This window comes from Mus pahari, chromosome 14, assembly GCF_900095145.1.
Source record: "Mus pahari chromosome 14, PAHARI_EIJ_v1.1, whole genome shotgun sequence".
Taxonomy (NCBI): domain Eukaryota; kingdom Metazoa; phylum Chordata; class Mammalia; order Rodentia; family Muridae; genus Mus; species Mus pahari.
In genome coordinates this window covers 51,510,106-51,534,183 of record NC_034603.1, presented here as the reverse complement: position 1 = coordinate 51,534,183, position 24,078 = coordinate 51,510,106, and the positions used below count along the sequence as shown (strand labels likewise).

The following is a 24,078-nucleotide window of genomic DNA, read 5'->3' as shown; positions in this document are numbered from 1 at the left end:
AGGTTCAAATCCTTCCTTGGCTCTGCACCTCTGCCTTCTCCCAGGAAACAGAGAGAGTACTGCCTCTCTGGGGCTATTCCAAGATTGCAGGCAACCTCTCTCCAGCTCCCAGCATTATGCCAAATACTCTGAATGAAGATGCTCGGCAGGGTGAGCTGGTCGTAGGATAGACCTCAACACATGAATATGGAGATTCTCAAATTCTAGGACTCCTAAGGTCAGAGTCTTGGCCCGGATGGAATGTTCTGGGGGAGAGCAATTTCTAGAAGCTCCTGCTCTGGCAGACTGAGTGCTGCATTGCCCAGGAAGCAACTTAGCAGGAGGCCTGGCTGTTGCCCTGCTGCTCTTCCCTTTGGAGGTATCTGGACTTCACTCTGATGTCACCTGCATGTTTTGACTCCCTGACCAGCTATTTACCTTCCCAAGATACCCTGCTCCCGAGAGAGCAGTGATAACACTGGGAGTCAGGTGTGTGCTCACCTCCCAGCCGGTCCTCTCCATCGATTCGGTCTCAAGTCAAACAGTCTCTGGACTTAGCCTATTTAATTTGGCTGAAGGAAAAGAACCAGTTCCCTGATGTTCAAATACTAGCTCGCAGGGAGGCTTCTCCCCTACCACAGGCTACACGATTATTTATTTTAAAATAATTAACTAAGGATATCCATGGGAAACAAAAGCTTTCCCAAGGTGGTATGGTAAGAGTACAGAGTCTCTCCTTTGAGGCTAGGCAGCAGAATCCATTTCTTGTGTCCTAGCATTTGTACCAAGCACAGATGGGTCTCAGAAACTTCTCCTTTATGATTTCTTGCTGGGAGCTGGAGGATTCCTGTTTTGGTCACAGTTTTGCATTCTATCTACTGGGTGACTTCCAGTTTCCTTATCTAGAAGCTGAAGAATGTTGTGCTGTGGCAAGGGGACTGTTCTCAGTGCAGTGTGGAGGGAACTAGGCATAAGGCTTGTCAGCTCTAGGTCCACTTGCATCCTTCCCCACTGATGCTTCTCTCATAGATGTAACAGGCACTTGGAGTGATCTTCTAGGAGTAGGGATGGACAGATATTATGAGATTGTCCAAGGCCACACACTGGGAAGAGATGCTCTTATTAGAGAAAAGAGAGCCCAAGTCTTCATATAGCTTACAAATTCAAAAGAACACTTGAAATGGTAAGGACGAGAAAAACAGAATGTGCGGGCTCTAGGTGACTTAAGCCAGGGCTTAAATCCTGGCTCCACCTCACCATAGCCATGCAAGCTTGGAGAAGTTATTAGCCTCCCCTGGGCTTCAGTTTCCTTATTGTTAACAATGTCCATCCTTAGGTCACAATGAATTAGTGGATGTACAAATACTCAGGGTGTTTGCTTTCCAATGGACATATATCAGCTGTGTCAAGTCCCCCCAACCCCAGACTATCTTCATCCAAACATTTGGAAACTTCATTAAGAAGTGAATGTTCTTTCTTTCTCCAGTCGCCATTCCTAGCTCTGGTCCTGGAGGCAGGTGATAAGGCCCCTGGGTTGACCTTGATTTACTGAAGAAATCAAGGTTATCTGTCATAAAAGACCTATGGAAGAAATGGCTGTAATAAATCATGGCCATAAGTCCTCCACTCATTACTTGGCTCAAGTCATTATTTGGTCATGCTCCTATCATGGACCCTGTGAGCCACAAAAAGACATTCAAATACAATCCAGAGACCTCCCCAAGGTGCTGGATGCTGCTGTTCTCTGGGTATTGTAGACCTTGGGTTATTACTGAATTCCCAGCAGCCCATGAAACAGAGTGATTTCCACTCAGTAGGACTAACTAGAAGTATCAAAAGAACATAGGGAAGGTATGGTCCCGAGAGACAGCAACCCTGGCCTTGTCTTCCTATGCCAGTACCATCTCTAGGGGACTCTTCACCAAGCTGTGCCCTGAGATATCCGTGTGTATGTGTGTGACCCACAGGTTGAGATCTGGGGCTCTAGAGACTCACCATCAGGAGTCTCCCTATTCTCTGATGTGTTTACCTTTCTCTTCCTCTCAAAGGGAAGCGATGCCTTAGTTATTGTTGCTAACAGAGCACCTGGCATTTTGCCTATTTACTGACTGAAGGAAGAAGACCACAGCTACTTTGATCAAGGAACAAGTAGAAAGAGAAAGTATGGTCAGTTCTGTATTGAAAGTGTGAGTCTGTTCTGGACCTGTTACCAGGAGATCGCTGGGAAGTCACACAGATCTCACAGTTGAGAAGCACTGGATGAATTCAAACATTTGCATAAAGCTGAATAGGACCACACAGAATATAATAAACAGTCCTGTGCATGCACACACGCCGCCTGAACATCAGACAGCCGCCTCAATCACTCAAGGGCTATATGCCACACCTGTGCCCATCAGGAATCATAATTCCTTCTGACTGCAGACAATCCTGTCCTCCAAGTCGCAATAATGACCTGTGATCTCCCGACACCTACTTCCTTAGGCAAACTTCAGGACCCTATCAGGCCCAACTGCCATGTTTACTGTTGGACAGCATTCATGCTTTTAGCCACCGAGCAGCTGCAGACTCTGCTAATGTTTGGATGGAAAGTTTTCTTTTTTAATTACATGTCACCGATGGTGCAATTTTCTCCAACAGCCCTGTGACTATTCTTATGCAACTTAGGTACGTGTGTGTGTGTGTGTGTGTGTGTGTGTGTGTTTAAATGCATGTGTTGGTTTATATAAGTCCAGCTGTGCCTCCCGTGTTCAAAGACAACCATGATCACCTCACAGGAGGACTCACAAGTCTGTTTCAGGGGCTTCCGCCTACAGCTCATAGACCTAGCTATGTAGTCCACCTCTCTAAGATGCTCAAAAACCAGCAAAGACTTCAATTCTGGAAACCAGCAAAGCACCAGTCCCCAGACATTTAAAATTCTGTCTGTCTGTCTGTCTGTCTTCCCTTTAAGTCCATTATTATTCTGGATTAACTCTTTAGGCTTTGGTCTTTTTTTTTTTCCTCTGAAGGACATAAAGATTTCCTACCTCTGGTGATAGATGCTCCATTAGTAAAATAATGTTAAAAGAAGCACTGGCTTTCCTGGGAAGCAAAATGTTAGGTGAACAGAAGAGTAAGGCCAACCAGGAAATTGTGTCTGGAATTCCTCTCATATAAGGAGAGAGAGGAGAGTGTGGACTCTTGGGTAATATGGGCTCAGCTTGTCCCTCACATGGCCTTTGGCACTGAAGCCTGGGGAAGGGGCTCTCTTGACTGGGATCTGTAAGCTGAACCCAGAACCTGGTGGGTTGCCTTCAGCCCCGACACTTCATTTTGAAGCCAGCTCCTATTCGTGATAGTGAAGGAATGTTCCTCCAGTTAGTGGACCAATGCCAGCTCGAGTGAGCGCCCCAGCCACCGGCAGAGTAAACATTACTCAACTAGTCAGGGCTCTGTCACACACATTCTTCCTCTGTGTTCCTAACCTCATGCAGAGCACAGCCCAAACCCATTGGGTTTGAAAACTAGATATCTGAACTGGGGTGGGAGGGAGCACGAGAAGGAGAAAGGTCTTCCCAAATTAATCATGGGCAAACAGAACTGTTTTCTAAGAAGCCACAACCTTGTACTGGGAAGTGGAGGGTGGGGGCCTTAAACTGGTCTTGGTGGCCTAGCCATATGTCCTCATAACCCCCCACCATCCCTCACTTAAACACCAGTCACTTTTATTGAGGACAGAGGCAGAGAGACTGCAGTCTGGTGAATTCCTCAAATACCCATTTATCATCGAAAGAATGTGAACAATCCCTTGGTTTCAAACTGGGAACTAAAGAAACCAAAGCTTCCTAATGAATTAGCACAGCTGCCTCAGTTTCTCCATGGGAAGCACAGGCCTTTTTGCCATTCTGCATACCGTTTCTCCCTAAGGATAAAGGCCCACGTTTGCATGGGGTTGATTGAGATTGAGAGTCTAAAACCTAGGAAGGAAAAAAAAAAGCTGATGAAAAATGAAAGCAATTTAAATACTAGGTGGGTCTCAGTTCTAGATCCCAAAGACCTCAGGTGGGAGCCCTGTTCACGACAGGAGAGACACAGACAGGCCCCGGAGGACCACAAACACTATTGATTCAAGGGGTAAAGTATTGACTTCAGGGAGGCCCACAAACTGGTTTTCTTATAGAAATCAATGTAAACACTAGCAGTGGGGAAAGAAAGAAAGAAAGAAAGAAAGAAAGAAAGAAAGAAAGAAAGAAAGAGAAAGAAAGAAAGAAGAGAGAGAGAGAGAGAGAGAGAGAGAGAGAGAGAGAAAGAAAGGAAGAAAGAAAGAAAGAAAAAAAAAGAAAGAAAAAAAGAAAGAAAGAAAAGCAAGCAGTGGAGAAGAAGTGCTAGCGTGTACGGTGCCTTCAGACATAACCTCCAGGCAAGGAGGGAGGCGGGACAGACACCCATAGCCTTCCTTCCACAGAGCTGGTCTTAGCACTATGTCCTCATGTCCTTGCCAGAGAGCTGGTTTCTGCAAGCAAACATCAGGTGGTTTTGTAAGATCACTTCAGCCTGGAGCCCAAGGCCACAGCCGAAAGAGCCTACCTGGCACTGGAGAACTCTGGCAGGCCTCATCCTGACGAGCGCCTGTACTGGTTTCTCAGTGGCCACAGACCCATGTGACACACTGGACAGCAGAAGTTCTGAGGTGATTAAAATTACCTCTTGCCGGAGGCTACCCAGCAAGTCTCACATTGTGAAGCTGACTCCCCTTTCCTCTACCCTACAATCCCCAAATAGACTCTTGACATGATAAGCCACTTTATCATGACCTGCAGATAGTTGGAGACAATTTTATAGGTTTTCACCCTTGTTTCTGGGCTGTATCTATCATGAGAATATATATATCCTGAGGCAGGCTATAGTCCCCTCAGCAACTTCTTTTCAAAGATTTATCTTTTTTTAATTTAATTTATTTATATGAGTGCTCTGTTTTCATGCACACCAAAGGAGTGCATCAGATCCCATTACAGATGGTTGTGAGCAACCATGTGAGTGCTGGGAATTGAACTCAGGACCTCTGCAAGAGTAGTCCACTTAACTGCTGAGCCATCTCCCCAGCCCCCTCCTCAGCAACTTTTATATAGTGCCTGGACTCTGTTAGGTACCCAAGGATTTGCAGAATGAATCAATAAAAAAGAATGACTTGACTGAGGGCTCCATGAGAAGCAACTGTGGGATATAGATCTCTCTCTCTCTCTCTCTCTCTCTCTCTCTCTCTCTCTCTCTCTCTCNCACACACACACACACACACACACACACACATATTCTAAGTCTCCTGCTTCTTTCTGTAGTAAGGAGAGATATATTTTTTAAGGACAAAAGAGAAAATGGAAGAGGAAATTAAAACACAATCAAAATGGATGAAACGTTACTGACAGGTCTGAGCAATTTCCTGTCAGGGGGCATCAGACAAGGGTGTGGAGGAGTATGTGGGATGTAGCAGGCTGCTTTCTGCACCTGAGATCTCATCCTGTGCTGAAATAGTGTGTGTGTGTGTGTGTGTGTGTGTGTCATGTGTAGGGTATGTGAATATATATGTTGTATGTGTGTGTGTGTGTATGTGTGTGTGTGAGTGTGTGTGTGAGTTGGGTGGTGTGTGTGTGTGTGTGTGTGTGGTGTAGGGTGTGTAAATATATATGTTGTGTGTGGTGTGGGCGTGTGTATGTATGTGTGTGTGGTATGTGTGTTTGTGTGTGTGGTGTGTAGGGTGTGTGAATATATGTGTAAGTGTGTGTGGTGTGTGTGTGTGTGGTGTGTAGGGTGTGTGAATATATATGTTGTATGTGTGGTGTATGTGTATGTGTGAGTGTGCATATGGTGTGTGTATGTGTGGTATAGGGTGTGTAAATATATATGTTGTGTGTGGTGTGGGGGTGTGTATGTGTATGTGTGTGTGTATGGTGTGTAGGGTGTGTGAATTTATGTGTGGTGTGTGGTATGGGGGGTGTGTATGTCTGTGTATGTGTGTGTGAATGTGAGTGTGTGTGTGGGGGTGTGTGGGCTGTGTGGGGGGGTGTTGAATGTGTGTGGGTTTCATTCTGTAGTCTTGCTGCCCAAGTGTATCATCTGCTCCAGGGCTCTGTAAGAGCAAGTGCTTTCATTAATATAAGCTGTTTCTGAAGTGAGGCTTATAAGTGACAGCACACAGCCCACAGCATCTTATTGCTTGGCAAGGAAGGCTTGCTGCCCCTGTAGATGTATAAGTGAGATGCCTATGTTTATACTTAGCAAATTAGAAGCCAGTTTGTGGCCCACTGGGTTGACTTTTGAGGTAAGGAAAAGGATCTGTTAGTGGCACATTCACTGTGGCAACACGAGTAATCTAAACATGCTTTTAAAAAAAAGAAAGAAAGAAACCAAGGTAAAAACCTAAGAAGGGTTAATGCTGACATGCCAGTCCAATGCCTTGGGCGCAGACAGTGTCCTGCTGCAGTCTGGCTTCTGGGGGCTTGTCTTTTCTAAGAGCTTGCCTTTGCAGGCATGGGTAATATGGCTGCAACAAAGGCGCTCAGGCTTTGCTGACAAGGAGAATGGTGATATCCCTAGCGGGCTGGGCAATGTGAGGAAGGCTATAAAGCCCTCAGAATACTGAGCCGCTGGGTGTCCGCACAAAGTAAGGACCTATAAACAGACATCTGTATTGTGACTGAAGGGCTAATAAAGTTGCCTTAGAAAAGAGAGGGTCTTCCACTGTGACCTATTCATAAGCCATTCCCCCACTGGGAGGGGATGCCCAGAGACCAGATCTTTTGAGGCATGACAAGTATTAGAGCTGCCTCCCTATGGGGTCTGGTCAAACCCCAGCCTCTTCATCACTATCACTGAGACAGCTCCATCAGCATCATCACCATCATCATCACTATCATCATCAGCAGCAGCATCTTGACAAATCACTGCTGATCACCCAGCAGGCTTAGAGTAGATGCTCACTCCAGGGAGCCCCAGGTATCAGACACTGAGCCTTTGGCAGGCGGATGAATATGGGCTTCTCATCTGTTAGGAGCACTGGGTGAGTGTTTGGGGAGCACCGTCAGAGATGCTCAGAATCTGGTAGATTTTCTTCTGTCTCTTGGCAGCTCAGATGTACCCAGAGTCTGGATCTCAGGCACTCAGTGGCAACTCACAATAATGACACCGTCTAACACTTTTCTCATCCAAAGAGTACCAATTAGTAAGAGATTATAAAAGGATCTGAAGTGGCAGACCATGATACTAACTAGTATGACTAAACTAGGTGAATGGTCTAAATCCATAGAAACCAAGCTAGGAGAGCATTCGGGAGAAAGCCAGGCTGTGCAGTCTTGGAGAGGTTTCTGGGAGCATTTAATGTCGCCACCAGTTCATGAACTGTAATTTGAGATAAGAGATGGCACATCAGGACATTGTTTCCAGAAAAGGGAAGCTAAACTCCAAATAATATTTACAGATGCCATTGAGAAATGACTGCTGTGCTCCGTTTAACTATAAAATGGAATAATGAACCTACAGTTCAGCATACTTAGGCCTTAAGCTCTTTGGTCAGGAATGGTTGTGAGGCCCAGCAGGAAAGACCGTTAAAGAATCCAGCAGGGACTTGGGCACCACTCAACTCTGGGTTCTATCACACCAAATGCATGCACAGCGAGCCAGGTGTCTGAAGGCCCCGCTTCACTATGGAAACAAGGCAGACCAGTTTTGTTTTGTTTTCCTTTGACGGGAAGGGATGCAAGTCCTGGAGTAAAATTCTAGGTCATAAAGAAGATAGGCCGCACGCCTCTGCTCCCATCTGTGAAATACCTGGAGATCAGCGAAGCACTTGCTTCTTGCTCACTATGCAAACTGCAGGTGCTGATTGGAGAGTTTCTGTCCCTGCTGCACAAGTACTCAATCAGGCTTCATGGCCACCATGGTGGCATTCTGCCAGGGACAAGGTTCCAAGGCATGGGCATGCAGACTGCCACTCAAAAGCCCCGGAAGTGTTAACCTCTGACAGTTATAGGTGTCTTGTTTATACCCAGTATAAATCTGTTTATTGTGACTGGCTCCACCCAATCTGCCAAAGTTGTAAAGCCCTAATGGTCCCTAATAAAGGTGGAAGGCTTCTAACAGCACAGAGTTCCTGAAACAGGGATGAAGTGAGGGAGAGGGGAAAAAAAGGAGAGGGAGGGAGATAGATGATGAGCTTAACCATAAAGTACCACAATGGCAAACCTCTCTCTGTGCTTAGAGCAGCAGAGTCTGGGGCCTCAAGACTGGAAGCGGCACACACTCTCCAAGTAACGAAAGGTCAGAATCTTCAATTAACTTAATGATTTGTCCAGTGTTTCCTCCTGGGGTTCAGGGCTCCCCAACTCCAGCTGCCTCTCCTTTTCCATCTGAGTAGAGAACCACTCACTGTCACCTCTTCAGAATGCTCTCCTGTTCTGTCTAGCTGAGTGACAGGCAACTCCTGGCTGTGCATCCATGGGTCTTAGGACCCATGCTGCAACGCTCGACATCCACCTAACAGCAATTCGATCCTATAGGAGGTGTGTGTGGCAATCCCATGCCCATTTTTACAAGCTCCCCAGATGGCTCTGATGCGCTCTAGGAAAGAGATTGGGGAACACCAGATATTGCCAGTGCATCAGTTCTATGGTTCTGGTTGTCTCAAGTGATGATCAAAGATCATGGAAACTGCAAAGCCACACCCTTATCAAGAACCCAGGGAGACCCAGGGCCCTTCCTTGGAGAGCTCAGGAGCTCTACAAAGGCAGTGAATCTTCCTTGCCAAGCAATAATATGTTATCACTTTAGAGCCTTGTGACAACCCCATGGATGCATTAGGAGCCCTACTGAGCCGACAAAGTCAAGGAACTTATTTGAGAACATGCTGCCAGGTGGTGACAGAACCTCAGTTCCAGCGCACTATGTTTTGAGTGCTACACCTTGCTTCCAGGTACGTCTATCTCAATGTGGACCTAAGTGAGGGGAAGGGCCACCTGAAAGCAGCAGATCTCATGGCACCCCCCGCCCCCATTACATAGATTCCTCTTGGAAAAACCACTAAGTTCCCAAGCCCATCTCCAAGATATGCCTCCAACACCCAGAGTATGCTACCCAAAAACTTTGCTCTTGGTGCCTCCAGAGAACTAAAAGGATAAAGTCTTCTCCCATGAGGCTGAAGCTAGTCTGTAGAGGCCAGCGCTAACCACTGTGCGGCTGTTGAAGCTGCTGAGTCAGAGCACAGGGTAAGTAAGGGAAGTAAGCAGATGCTAAGGGGGAGTGAAGATGCTAAAGCCTGCGTCTCAGAAGCCTTGAGGCTTCCTGTGCTCACCACAGGCTAGGGCCCACCTTCCTCTTGTGTGCACACTCTGCCTCAAGTTGGGGTCAGCTCCCCTTGTCAGAACGAAGGGCAGACAGCTTCTCAGATGGACCGTCCACCAGGAAAGCATCCAGCCTCCCTCTAACTGGGCAGCGTCTGTGGCCCGGTTAGATGGGAGCACTCCAGATACTCGCGGTACCCACACCTACTTCCATTACAGGAGAAAAATACGCTGGCTAGGTACAGGACACTCTTGGTCATCGGCTGCCCCAACCTCCTGAGCCCTACTCCCAGCATCAGTCCCTGCACCCCACATAACACTAAAGGCCCGTGACGCTGAATACACCTTACGGGTGTCACAGAGCAGTCCTAGGGAAGATGAGAAACTGCCTTGCATCCACTGTGTGACTAGAAGCCAGCCTGAGTCTACTGTAGACACCAAGATGAGCATCTAGTTGGAGATACCCAAGTTCTCTAAAAGTCAAGATTGAACGAGACTCCAACAGAGACAGGGGACTAAGGGGTCCCCTCATCATATAACAAATAACACAAGTAACAGCAACAAACAAACCCTCTTCCAAACATCACACAATACCAAATAACCACAGCCCTCGTTTACGAGAGGGTGCCATGTCTGGGTGTTTCCCTTGTATACATAGGTATCATACCATTTCCTCCTCGAGCTTTTGCGCAAGTGGGTGTGCCCCATACACTGAGAAACTGAGGCTCAGATTCCAGAAGCTTGTCTAGGGTCACACAGAAATAACTGACTAAGGCGAGGCTGGAATTGAGGTCTCCTCCATGACTTGTGGTTCTGCTGTGCACCCACTGGATTTAGAAGAACTTTATAAAGACTTGTTAAGCAGGATTGGCAGCCAAGTGAAGGCTGGGGGACAGAGGGGGATTAGTTACTAGTGGAGTTGCCCAAGATACTCCCTATTAGTAGTGAGGCCCCTGAGCCATCATCTCCTTTGCCAACACCAAAATACAGAAAACTCAGGCCCCTTGACCCTTAACCAGAATATGCATTTGGACACATACCCAGGCAATGGAGGCACACTTTAACATGGAGAAGCTTAGAGTTAGTTTTCAACTCATGGTGGCCCATTGGGCTCCCCTGGAAAGTTTTAGTAGTTACAGATGCCTGGCCTAACTCCTTATGGAGTCTAACATAATAGGGCTGGACTTAAAGATGGGCTGTATTTGAAAGTTTTGCTGACCCAAGCATTCTAGATGTGTGAGTCAAGAATTATATAGACATATGTATGTGTATATGTGTATATGTACATTATATACATGCATATATATGTGTATTATTAATTCCATGTGTAAGTTTGTGAACCTGCCCACAGAGTGCCCACTGGAACTGTCGGTGCCCTGGAGCTGGGGTTGCAGGTGGTCGTGAGCTGCCTGACATGAGAGGTGGGAACTGAACTCATGACCTCTGGAAGAGCAGGTCTCACTCTTAACCACCGAGTCATTGCTTTAGCCCTGGTTTTTATATTTTTAATTTTATATAGTTGGAAAAAATCCAAAGGAAGATATGTCATGATATACAAAAATGACATGAATTTGAATTTCAGATACCATAAATAAGGCCGTATTGGGAGACAGCCACACACTCATGTATGCATAGTCTATGGCTGCATTTGTGCTATGGAGACAGGCTTGAAGGGCTGTGACTGAGACCGTATAGGTTGAAAAGCCTGAACTATTCCATTTTTGGCTCTTTAGTAAAAAATTTACCTGACTCTGTTCTATAAATAATTAGGAGTGAATGCTTTATTTGGCTTTATTGTGAAGATATGTTTATTAGTATATAATATAAATATTATATATAAAATGTACACATGTAAGTTAATATATATGCATATTATATATGTAGATATACACACATATGTGTACACACACAGACACACAAGCACACACGCAGATACACTTGCATACACATACATACATACACAAACATTTGTGTGCACACACACAAACATGCTTGAGCATGCACACACACACACATACAGACGCACAGGGACACACACAACCGCACACATAGATACACACTCACATATATACACACACAGGCACACACAGAGATACACACTTCTATATACATACATACATGCACATACATGGGCACGTGTACACGGGCACGTGTACACACACACACACACACACACACGTTTCTCTCCTTGCTTCCACATTTGTGTTTTTACTTCCTGTTGAAAAGTGGGTAGAGGTAGTGTGCGTCGGTTAAGCAGGTGGCTTCAAAGGCCCTTTGCCCAGACCTCTGTCTGTCTCTGCCCTCTGTCTGTCTCTGCCCCTCTAGTGCTTCATTCTCTCCAAGTTCCTGTTACTTCCTATCAAACATTCTACAAACAGATTCCAAGAGCACTTGTCCCATAATCTGCAGGTTGGACTCCGTGCTTCCTGGCAGCTTCCTTCCTCTTCTGAAGGGACCTTGGTCGCAAGGAGTTCTTCAGAAGGATTAGGCATAGCGAGTGGGAGTGGGCTGCCTCAGGTGATAGGGGTTTGTTATCAGCTGGGGGTCCCTTTGTGCTGGGGCCTGAGCCCACCAGCCCTGCCCAGTGTCTTTGTATGCAGACCAGGGGTGGCCCCCTAGGGGCTGGCAGCAGAAAACCTTGAAGAAGGGACCTCTTAATCTCATTAATATCCTGATTGTCTTCCCCAATCTAGTGGGAGTCGATGGGGTGGTACTCACAAGATAAAATGACCTCCACATTCAGGAGATAAAATGACAGTCAGATTAAGTCCCCTAAGGAGCAGAACATCCATCGGAGCCGATACCACCTCTGAACCACTAGAGCAAGCCAGGATCCCCGGCAATTTTGTTCCTCCTCCTAAGGGACAATAGGACTGACTCATTTACTCTGGGAACCCTTGCTGCTGAGATGAATATTTTTTTACAGCTACCCTCATAAACCCCTCCTCTCCGTCTGCTGCCCAGGGAGGGGGTGGGGCTCCCAGAGGTGAGCTGAGGTGCCTACCCTGTCTCACAGGCCCCATTAAGTTGTTAAAGCTTTTAAGTGCCCCAGACAGGGCCCAATGCAAGGGCAGTTCAAATCCCCACACAGATAGGGATGGGCTTGGGAAAGAGAGGCCTTCGTTTCTCTCCACAGAATTCACCTTGCCCAGGGGCAGCTGCTGGGGAAGAACTAACTAACTTCTGAGTCTTCTTCCTAGTTTAGCTCTGCTATTCAGATGGGAGTCTGTCTGTCTGTCTGTCTCTGTTTGTCTGTCTCTGTCTCTTGCTTTCTGTCTGTCTGTCTCTGTCTCTCACTGTATATTAGTTCTCAAGCTTAAAAGTTGTTAGTGTCTGCATAGAACAAATAAAGGCAGATGGGCAGTATATTACAGGTCAAAACCTGGCCCACTGCTGACTAGCTCTGCGAACTCGGGTAAATCACTCCACATTCTAAACATCTTAACTTCCCTTAGTTGACAAATGGGGATATCAATACTGACAGCACTCATCCTCCTATGTCTTGGGAAGGGTTTCAATGAGACAAGCGCAGAGGTGACCAGTCCAGGGCCTGGTACCCGGGAGGCGCCAAATCAACATGGAACGTCCTCATTTCTCATTTCTGGGTATATTTGAGGGTTTCCTGGGTGCAATATATATTTTGTGCCATGGAGAAGTGCATCTATATAGGCCATTAGTACCCGGGCCAGGAACAAATCGGCTTTGTCTAAGACACAGGGTTAGATTTCTGCAGCCACCAAGGATGCGAGGCAACAGAGGCTAAGGAAGAAGTAGGAGGCAGGACTCTGTGTTTTCAAGTTCTGACACATGTCAAGCAAGCCAGGTCTGCTGGGTTGGGAAAGGGAGGGCTAGAGTTCAAAGGCAGGGGAAAGCAGCAGCCACAGAAACAATATGTCCTTTTAGGCTGTGGCCCAGAGGTCTAAAAGTTATCCTGGGGAGGTGTCTTCTCCCTTCTGTGACTCACTGACATTTCCGAAGAACAAGTCCCCATTTCCTTATGAAAAGATCATTTAAGAATGAGGACATGTGTGGGAGAGCAAAGGCTGATGGGAACCTCATGTCCCTCCCTGCCTCCATGGGGAGGCAGCCAGGTGACTTAGACTGGATCAAGGTGTACAAAGAGCAAGGCCACCCAGATCAGGTTGCAGATAGCAGCCTTGGGCCAAGGCTAGCCCAGCTCCCATCCCTAGCTTCCTCCTCCTCTGAGGCAATCAATACAAACACCAGTCTCCGACCTGCTCCTTTTTCTTGTCACAGCCCTGCCCTCTGACCTTTTGGGGGCCTTTTCCTTGATTCAGCTCCAGAATGGAGGTAAAGGCCATCACTCGAGGCCTGCTCAATGGCCCCAGAATGGGTTGTCACGGGGCCCTATAACCAGGGACAGCTCCTGCTGGCCAGAGCTGGAATAGGGAGGGCAACAGATAAAGGCCTTCCAGTCTGAAGATAAATGGCCGCCTGCAGCCCTGCTACAGTAACTTTAGGCCCCCAAGAAGAAGAGACAAAGGGTGCCCCTGTGACACACACTGGAAAGATGAAGGCCCAGCAGCAGCAGCCAGGCTGGTTCAAAGCCCCAGCTTAATTGTCAATTAAGCATGCATAAGGGGGGACAAAGCCATGACAACCCTTGGCTGCATGCTGGTGTGTGATTGTAAAGGCAGAGAGGGGCAAGGCTGAAAACAGCTGATTCTGCTGAGTGTGTTTGTAGGCTACCTTGTAACCAACTAGCCGCTGACAGAGGCAAAGTGCTTCTCCTGCCACCCCTATTGTGTGGGACATTCCAGGACCAGGGTCACATTGTGGTCATCGTGGGCAAGTGGGGCACAGGCAGTAAGCATGGCTGGGAAGGAGGGGGCTTGCATAGGAAAAGGAGGTGCAACTCCCCTGGAAGGGGGCTCCGGGTGCAGAGTCTTCTCTTTGGGGCTGTCAGACCTCCTGGCTCAGGTGCTGGGGTTTGGAGAAGGGACAGTAGAGCAGGGAGCTTAGATCTTGGGGGAGTGTACCTCCCCAGCTCAGCCTTAGAGATTGCCAGTGTTAGGGGATGGGGGACTATCTCAGAGGGAAAAGTGTCCTGTATAAGCATAAAGACCAGCGTTCAGAGCACCACATCCATATAAATGCTGAACAGGCAAAGGGTTGTCTGTGATTCTGGCACATTGGGAGATGGATGGATACAGGGGAACCTCAGAGTTAAGACAGATACCCAGAGTAATCAAATCAGTGAGCTATGGGGTTCAAGTAAGAGACCCTGCCTTAATAAGTAAGGTAGAAAGATGCTGAGCACAGCTTGCTTCTCTCTTAGCTTCCTTTGTATTTCATCCTTAGTGGCTTGCAGCAATATCTAACCCTGTGGCTTAGACACCTCTCTCTCTCTCTCTCTCTCTCTCTCTCTCTCTCTCTCTCTCTCTCTCTCTCACACACACACACACACACACATACACACACAATATAGGTACACATGCATATATGCATACACCAATATACATACTTGTACATGGAGAGCAAGAGAGAATAAGCAAGACATAGATGATAGATAGATGGATACATGGATAGATGGATACATGGATAGATGGATACATGGAAACATGGATAGACAGCCAGCCAGCCAGTGCTGATGCTGGGTGTTGGTTCCAAGTTCCAGGTTCTGAGTCAGCTATGTTTTTGGCATGGGACTGGGGAGCCCCACTACAAGGAGGGTACAGTGAGGTTCTGTATCCCAAAACCTTTCTTGAGCATGTCTGTCTGCCTAGCCCTGGGGACAGTCCTAAGAGCCATCTTGGATGGCAGCCTGGTAAGGGCATCTCGGGTTCTAATTCCAGCACTGCAGAACACAGTGGTCACTTCTCTGTCAGTCCCAGGATGAGAACTCATCTCACTGCCTGTTAGGATTAATGTCGAAGCACGTGGAGTTAAAAAGAAAACAATTTTTGTTCTGTTTTGGTTTTGTGCCTGTCCCAGATCCTCTTCAGTACTGAGGGGATGGGAGGGGTCTCACTGGGGTTTGCTGGGAAAGGTGGTGTTTACGGGGTCCACCCCTTTAACCCTTGCATGCACCCAGCATCCATCTGACACATAAGAAACTCAGAACGTATGTGAATTAGTCACACTCACCACTGGTCAAAATCACACCCAGAGAATCCAGTCCCTGGGCATGAGTCCCTTGATAGGCTCTGCGTGAAGAGGAAGGTCTAAAAAGCCACTGAAAAATATCCAGTGTCCCAGAAGAATCCTACCGAGACCTTTCTCTGTAGCATCTTTCTCTGCCTAGGAGAGACCGTGATGCTCCCGGAGGTAACCTTGGTCCCTAGAGGGCTCTGGAGGCTCCCTACAGACTATAAATTCCAAGGATGCAGGGCTATGTGCCTCTGGCATCTTCCTTCTTGTTTTTTTTTTTTTTTCACACACTGACTAGGCGCACACTCCATCCCTGGGCTGCATCCCAGTTTACATTGCCAGGACTTGGTTAGCATTTAATGTATCCTTTGTGTGGTTAAGAATCAGCAGACCCGATGTCTGCTCACCATCATGTGAGTTTCAACAAATTATCTCTTTCTGGGCCTCACTTTCTTTCTTTGAAGGCCTTCTGGGTTCTATCGTCCTTTTATTTTTTTTTTATTTTATATTTTTAAATTTCACAAAGATCCAGAGTTTCAGAGCAGCACAGAGATCTCACTTTCAGTGGACCACATTCTTTTCAGACTGTCTCTGGCCCTTGGCCCTAGCCTCTGCTCTGTTTCTAATACCTGGCCCTGCTGCCTTAGCTCTCTGGTTCTCCAAGCCAGGGCTCAGAGAGCCTAAACTAGCGACCCTGCGGTGACCTCAGCACAACCCCAGCTTGTCAGAAAGCTGCTGGCCCTTTGTTTGGCTTACGAGCTCCCTGACTTTGGTGTGGAGATCACAGGTCCCAGTACAATGGCCATTGTCTTCTCAACAATGCTCCTTGCCCCAACCACGCCCTCACAGCTTCCAGATTCAGCTCCATGGATCACCATGGTGGGCAGATTCTCCAGCCCTGCTCAGTACCAGCCATAGGCCATCTGCCACCTACCTGCTGAACCTTGCTTTGAATCGCTGTAAGTGGGTTCAGGCCAACACTTTCTCGCCTCACTACCTGCAGCTTCTTTGCCTTTTATGAATAAGCCAGCTTTCTTGCTGGGGTGTCTGAACCCTTCTTTACTCTCAGGGCAGGACTCAGAGAAACCCCAGCCTGGTCCTAGGCTTCCTGCTGGTCAATTTCAGGTCCCAAAGATCATACCGACTATGAGTGGCAGGCATGGAACAAATGACTGCATATTGCCCATTTGCTGGCTCAGACCCGGTCCTGATGACCTGGCTCTTGGGCCTTTTCCACCAAAAAGGTAACTTTCAGGGGAGGGGAGGAAGGGACCTCAGAGGACTATAGATTATAGCAATGGCTGCCTTTCCTTTCTCAGGCTTTCCCCCAGATCACAAAGTTGTATTGTGTTTGGTATACATAGGTACCAAACATCCACGGGTACCAAAACCCTCCATATTTCTGGTAAGCCAGCTTTCTTAGGAGAAGATGTGGTTAGCACACAGGGTCCTTTTTCACGTGAGGGTATAAGCATCTAGCTTGATATATTCAAACCCCATAGCAGAGACATTCTGATCCAGGCCAACACGTCACAAACTCTTTAGCCAACCCATCACACACCACCTCAAGTAACGGACTCCACGTTAACGCTGGCTCAGCACAGCCGAGGCTGCCACCCAAACGGCCTTTCCCTTAACAACCATTTGACTCCTGCTGAAACTGGAGAGTGGTGGATAGGATATGGTCCGACACGCAGAGGGGTCATCGTGACCGGTGATACATCACTGTGATCTCTCTGCCTGCAGCTTGGAATCTAGCATCCCCAAAAGGCAGCTTTTTCTCCGGAGATAATCAGTGTAGCTGAATCAGCAACCACACAGAGAGAATGGAGATAGAGAAGAAAAGGGCAAAGGGCTCCTTTGAGGGCCAAGCAGCTGAGCAAGGAATGGGCGGAAACCCGGCCAGAGGCACACACTCTTTCATGAGCCTGTTCTGGCAAGGGGAAGAAAGCATGTCTGTAGCCATCCCAATGCGTTCGCTCCTCGGAAGCACCGGGAGACTGGCGAGGATAGCGGCAGTAGGTTCTGAGGCGGTGAGAGGCTGGCCTCCACTTACCTGGCAGCTTGTTGGGTGGAGAGGAACTTGGCTGATGGTGAGGGGAGCCATGAGTGAGCAGGGGGTTCAGGTTGTGTGTCTGGTTGGAGCTATAGGCATCCATGGCCAGTTTCTGCCTGAACGCCTCTTCCTTCCGGCGGTTTGCAAACCAGTTGTAGACACGGACCTCCGTGACCAGGTTGGAGCCTAGGCCGTGGGCTTTGGAAGGGGAGACCCCTCGTTGCAAACATTCTGCCCTACAAAGAACAGAGGGGGAGAGACGGTGAATGAGGGTGGCTGGGGATTGTGTGTGCTAGGCCCCAAACACAAAATCAGTAGAAGCTGAAGGTCAGTGGGGTGGGGTGGGGCGGAGGGAGAGACCTGTCTAGAGAAAGGCCATCCTCACAGTACTTGAGAAGGCTCAGCGGAAGCTGTGGTGCAGGCCCTGAGCAAACTATGTTGCCTGAAAGGCAGAACATGGGCCCCTATGTGGCTCCAGTTAAATGAGGGCAGGGCAAGGATCTGCAGTTTCAAGAGACAGCCCAGTGATTTGCCTCCTGGCACCTCCTTTACAGCTTCACGAAAAGGCAGTCCTTTGCTGGCTCTGACTGAGTCTTTTCCAGGCATCGTGAGAGACACCTGGACTTTGGGAGTTTGACACCCTAAAAGGGTTTAGGGAATCCAAACCCCCCATGTTCTTGCTCTGGAGCAAAGAACTAGCAGAAAGGAGCAGGGTATTAAGAAGGGAAGAGGTGTCACCAATGAAATCCCCAGGCCACCATGAGCTCTGTTCTTGGACACCTCACTTGCTGTTGAAGGTTCTTCCCTCAGCCTGAAGACCTTGTGCCAAACCTGCTTCTCCACCTGCCCTTCCTGCCTTTATCTTTTCACTGCCAAGGCTGCTCAGCTGGGAGACTTAGCAAGGACTCCACAGGCTTCCACCAAGAGCAAGGAGTAAACGTTTTAGAAAGTTGATATAAGAATGAAAGAAAATGGAGAAAGAAGAAAGCGAAAGGATTCTCCAAGGACTTCCAGTGCTTTTATATATATATATAATATTATATATTATATATATTATGTATATTATATAATAAAGATACAAAAATATGTATATTATATAATATTATATGTATACATGTATATATAATATATATTATATGTATATTATATATATATTATATATACATATATATTTAGTTAAGATACAAAAAGGAGTCTGTTCAGACAGTGTGCACAGAACAGATCCAACCAAGTCTTACCCGCCTGCTATATTTCCTTGACTGTTTGCTCGAGACAGGGTCTCACCACGCAGTAGCCCAGATAGCCTCACATTCTGGATCTTCCCCCTCCCTCTGCCTCCTGAGTGCTGGGATTGATTATAGGTGTGTGCCAATGTGCCAAGCATTCTTATAAAACCTGTGCCAGGTCCCAGATTCTTTCTGGTCTTATGGGGATATGATTAGTGGAGGCCCGAGTTAAGGAAGGGTTTGGTGTTGCCTGTGTGGAGTGGAAACATCTCTCCAGCACCATATTCTATGTCAGAACTTCTAGAGTATCTCTCCCAAAATAAACACTCATAGAAATAATGATTTAGTATGTCACAGAGGTGAGACCCCATGATTGAAAAATACGACCGTGCTAACCAGGCTTCTTAAATGTTGGCTTCTTGGTTCTTTTTTCTTCTTTGGAACATTCGTGTGTGTGTGTGTGTGTGTGTGTGTGTGTGTGTGTGTGTGTGATAGCAAAGATGCTGAGTTTAGAGGACAACTTGCAAGAGTTGGTTCTCTCTCTGCATCACGTAGATCTAGGGATCACAGCCAGGCAGTCAGGCTTGGCAGTAAGTGCCCCTCGGAACCACCTTGTTAGTCTTCCTTGGAACTTTTAAAATATTAAAATATGCCATGACTCCTGAAGTACTCCTGTGATGCGTCTCAAATCTATTTATTAGTAAATTAAATTTGGGGTTCTGTGGAATACACTTTAGGAGGTCCTGATTTAGCCACACTTAGCTGGATGATCAATATCCCAACAGCACAGGACCAAAGGGCTGAACCTTTGCCTTCCTGCTCCAGGGGGCTCCTGGCATTACCTGTTACACTCCTCCACTAAGGCCTCCCTCTCTTCCTTGCTGGGATTCTTTTGCCGGTCGTAGGCCTGGTACAAAATTTGCTGGGATGCGGGCCCCCATTTGAACCGGTTGCGGCGCATCTTCTTGTTGGTGGGCTCAGAGCAGGCATCCTCCGACTGCCCAGGCCCCTGGTTCTGTTGACTGAACTCTGGAAAGAGAAACAGCAGCTGATCCTGACTGCTTTTGTCTGTCATGTTTCCAGAGCTCTGGACTGTCTGGTTGAACTCTGAAAAGAGAAAGGAGTAGACTTGATAGAGCCTGTAGCCTTCACTCTATAGACAGACAGACAGACAGACAGACAGACAGACAGACAGACAGACAGACGGAACAATGGACAAAGACACCTTAATTTCTCTCCCTTAAGCTTTACAGTACACTCCAGTTTTATGTGGGGATACGGAGAGGGACACCTCACAACAGGCTCATCTTGTGTCCCCAGCAAAGTTACTCTTTCCTTTCTTGGACAAAGGTGGCCAAGTCAATGTTTTGAGAAAATTAATTATTTTCCTTTGTCTTGGTGACCTTCTGACACTGAAGTCACACTCTGAATCCCAAATGCTTGTTATTTAAGTATTTATTTTGAGACAGGGTTTCCTGTGTTTCCTTGGCTGTCCTGAAACTCACTTTGTAGATCTGGCTGGCCTCGAACTCAGAGAGCCGCCTGCCTCTGCCTCCCGAGTACTAGGATTAGTGACATGAGCCACCACCTCCTGGCTCTGAATGTTTATATTTTGATGACAGGGGAATGAGCCCAGTCAAGTATCAGGCTGGGGGAAATTGTTCAAAGGTGCATATTACACTTACCCACCATATTTAGAGGCATGTGTGGCCCTCCCTGCCCTCCCCTCTTCCTCTTCTGGGCACCTGCATTCTAATTCTAGGTTCTTTGAAAACCATGAAACCCCAAACCTTTAAAATCATGCTTTAAAATAAATATCTAGAGTTTTGTATCTGAAAGAGAAGATGCTTCTTAGACTTCTAGTATAATTGTAAAGGCAATAGTGTGTGTGTGTGTGGGGGGGTGATATGTGTGTCATGTGTGTGCATGTCTGTGTGTGTGCGTTGTGTGAGGGGTCTCTGTGTGTGATATATATGTGATATGTGTGTCATTTATATGTATGTGTGTGTTTGTGTGTTGAGTGTGTGAGGTGTCTGGGTGGTATGAGTGGTATATATGAGATATGTGTGTCATGTGTGTAATATGTGTGCTATATGTGGTATATATGCAATATGTGTGGTATGCATATATGTGAGGTGTCTGTATGATATATGTGACATGTGTTTCATGTGTGTGCATGTATGCATGTGATATGTATGGCATGTATGGAATATATGTGATATGTGTGTTATGTATGTACGTGTGTGTGTGTGTGTGTGTGTGTGTGTGTGTGTGTGTGTGTGGTGTCCCAGGAGACCTTTTATGAGGGAGCTGGCTCATGATCTGCCCACATAATTTGAAAGACGGCAAGTTCAGAGTCTGAAACAGAAGAAACAGAAGACCTTGCCAGGAGTGGCAGTACAGGAGCTGGAGAAAGGCAGAAGACACCTGTCTGACTTTCAGACGCAGGCAGACCTATCTTCAATTCACTCTCATCGAGTAAATGAAAGGCAGAAGCCTGGCCCATGGCCACATGTTGGCTCAACTGGTTGGATTGAAGTTTGGTACCCACTTTATTAAGAAGGGAGCCATGTGAGCCCAGAGCAGGGTTCCTGGGGGTGCAGGACACATGCATTCATGTCCTAGTCCCTGCTCCCTTGTTCTGAACCTTGGCATCCTTTCTCAGTCCTGATGTTCTCAGTGTTTAGCCACAACTTCCAGAGTACTCCAGCAATGCCTCTGGACATGACACAAGTTTTAAATGCTATCTGAGGCAACTGGATCACTGATTCTCACTACTTAACATGTGAAGCCCACCCACAAACCCTTCCTAGTATCTCCAGGCTGTATACCTGGGATTTTATGACTTGTCTTGGGTTCTCTTCCCATTTTGGCCCATTACAAGAAAATGGTAGCTTCTTCTCAACCTGAACTTAAGATCCCAATTGTGGGCATGGCCAGTGACCAACGGCCAAATCAGAAGCAGTGTCCCAGGGGGATAAATGGCCGTTGTCACTGGAGTCTTTGATTTGGGATGGTCCTCTGGCCACCTAGGGTTCTGTGTGCATGGCAGCCCATGGTGTTGTTAGAAACCAGAAATGGCCTCTGCTAAATGTAAAAGCAGACTGTCACCAGCTTCCCTGGGACAATGTGCACAAAATGACACTCCTCCCTCAGTCAGATAATCCCTCCCACAGTCAGATAACCCCTCCCACAGTCAGAGAGCTCCTCCCACAGTCAGATAGCTCCTCCCACAGTAAGATATTTTTCCAGGTGTTTTCTTCACCCTTATATTGCTTGGTCTCTACAGAAACTTTTATTTTTTGGGGGGGGGGGGGTTGAGACAGGGTTTCTCTGTATAGCTCTGGCTGTCCTGGAACTCACTCTGTAGACCAGGCTGGCCCCGAACTCAGAAATCCACCTGTCTCTGCCTCCCAAGTGCTGGGATTAATGGCGTGCGCCACCACTGCTCGGCTCTCTTTAAATGCTGTTACTTGAGGGTGAAGGTAGAGACAGAAGTCCCCTGTTCAGTGGGGAAGGGACTATCTAATATCTCCTCCTCTTCCCCCTCCTTGTCCTCCCCACCCCACCCCCCACCCCCGTGGGTCCTACAAGGCATCTATAGAATCCCCTCTGAATAATAGCCAAAGCCAGTGAGGATAACCCCAAGTGTCTGGGATTCTTTTGAGATTTTTTTTTCACTTGAAGTGAGCAGGTGTCACTAGACTTATGGGTAACAGTCCATCTCTACAGTGCACAACACCCGCTACACCTAACCTTTCGCCTAATTCTCACAGCCCAGAATGATTCCCAGTAGCAGACAAGTGAACATCTTTGTGGGTAAGTGACCTATCCAAAGTCAGATGAGCCTAGAACCTTCTAACGCTCCTAACCACTAGCTTATAAATCACTGCAAAGCAACCCCCAAGCTCCCCGAATCTGACTTTCATGGAGGACGCTTTTGCATCCTGCAGTACAGGGACTGCTCTTTGGGGAGACTGCAGCCCACAGGAGATGGAGCCCAGAGTATTTGTAGACTAGTCAGAGCCTACAGCACTAAAGGACCTGACCTAGCCACACCCAGTGTTTGAAAAACTGGACTACCACAGGTCCTGCAGCTACCACCAACTTCCCTCCACTTGCTCTCAAATGAAATGCAACAGAAAATATTTGATGCCCATAAAAATGACATTGGAACGTTTGCTTTAGCAGCCTTATCCAGGGCTTAGGAGCTAGACAAAAAAGTTCTATGTGCATAGACAAGCCCTTGAATAGTAAGCACCGTTTATTAGGGTTTTTTTTTTTTCATGAAACCTTTTTGTATAATTTTATTTTCATCTCCTCTTTCTATTTCCACTCATCTCATTTCTTTGGTTTTTCTTTTCTTTGTCACCCCAATTTTTGTTCCATGTTAGGGTGTCTTTTCTTTATTCTTTAAGGCTTGATACAAGTGCTACCTCCTCCAGTATGTCCTCCAGGATTTCTCCAGGTGCTACAGCAGCAGCCCTGTTGCCCAGTGAATGCCTTTTAAAGGGCCTAGAAAGCTGGTCTCATGAATTACTTGGGTTTCTCAACTCCTTCAGGAGAGTGGTAGTCTGTGAACCCCACAGACTAGCTTAGTGCTTGGGACATGGCAGGTGTATGTATGATAATTACAGGAGGAGGAATATGTCCTTAAGTTCTGTCTCCTGTATCTATAAACCAGTAACAACCAATAATAACACTGAACAAAAATGTCCCTTGCAGCTTGTCATCCACTTGGTCAATTATCCCTTCTTGAGCATCCTGAGGCTCTTTCTGGGACTTGTGTCTTGTGAGATGGCCCAGTGTCTCTGGTGTCTCTCTGTCTGTCCTGGGGTTGCTGGTTGAATACCATCCTGACTTCTGAGCCAGTTTTCCCTTGGAGCTGTCTGGCCTTTGCAAACTGTGGCTCCTGAGAATGTTTTTGGGCTCTGCAGGAACTTCATGTCAGGAAGTCAACTCCCTGAATGTAACCACCATGGAGGGAAGCCAACCCAGACTTTAAAGGATTGATTCCTCTACACAGCAAACAGCTCCACAGCATCATCTACTCTGTCCACATAATGTTCCAATTCAAGGGTTAACCTCAGATGGAGACACATGTCCTGAACCTTTCCTTCCACTGATGTCCTTCCTGCCCACAGACATAATAAACATAGTCACAACCATTTTGGAGCAATGTGTAGAAAACAAAACAAAACAAAACACAAAATCCAAGAGCAATTTTAAAAGTGATTGTTCAGAAAGAGGAAAAAAGATTCCTACCCAGAAAATGATGGAAATGAATGTGTTGGCAAAGACACAGAGGCTCACAGCAGAGAGAGAGAGAGAGAGAGAGAGAGAGAGAGAGAGAGAGAGAGAGAAGAAGAAGAAGAAGAAGAAGAAGAAGAAGAAG

General features: G+C 47.1%; 1 protein-coding gene across 7 annotated transcripts in view; it reads right to left on the bottom strand.

The window, feature by feature from the left end:
* The window catches only part of Hnf1b (HNF1 homeobox B), a 55,571-nt gene that overhangs the window by 23,717 nt on the left and 7,776 nt on the right, over positions 1-24,078 (bottom strand). For 5 of the 7 annotated variants that reach the window (XM_021212413.2, XM_029545922.1, XM_021212414.2 and 2 more), the window contains 2 exons: positions 19,526-19,790; positions 17,458-17,693 (listed from right to left, as the gene is read on the bottom strand). In XM_021212413.2, coding sequence (XP_021068072.1) covers positions 17,458-17,693; positions 19,526-19,790 — 501 coding nt within the window. The remainder of the gene's footprint in view (positions 1-17,457; positions 17,694-19,525; positions 19,791-24,078) is intronic. The other 2 variants (XM_021212415.2, XM_021212417.2) reach the window with 1 other exon arrangement.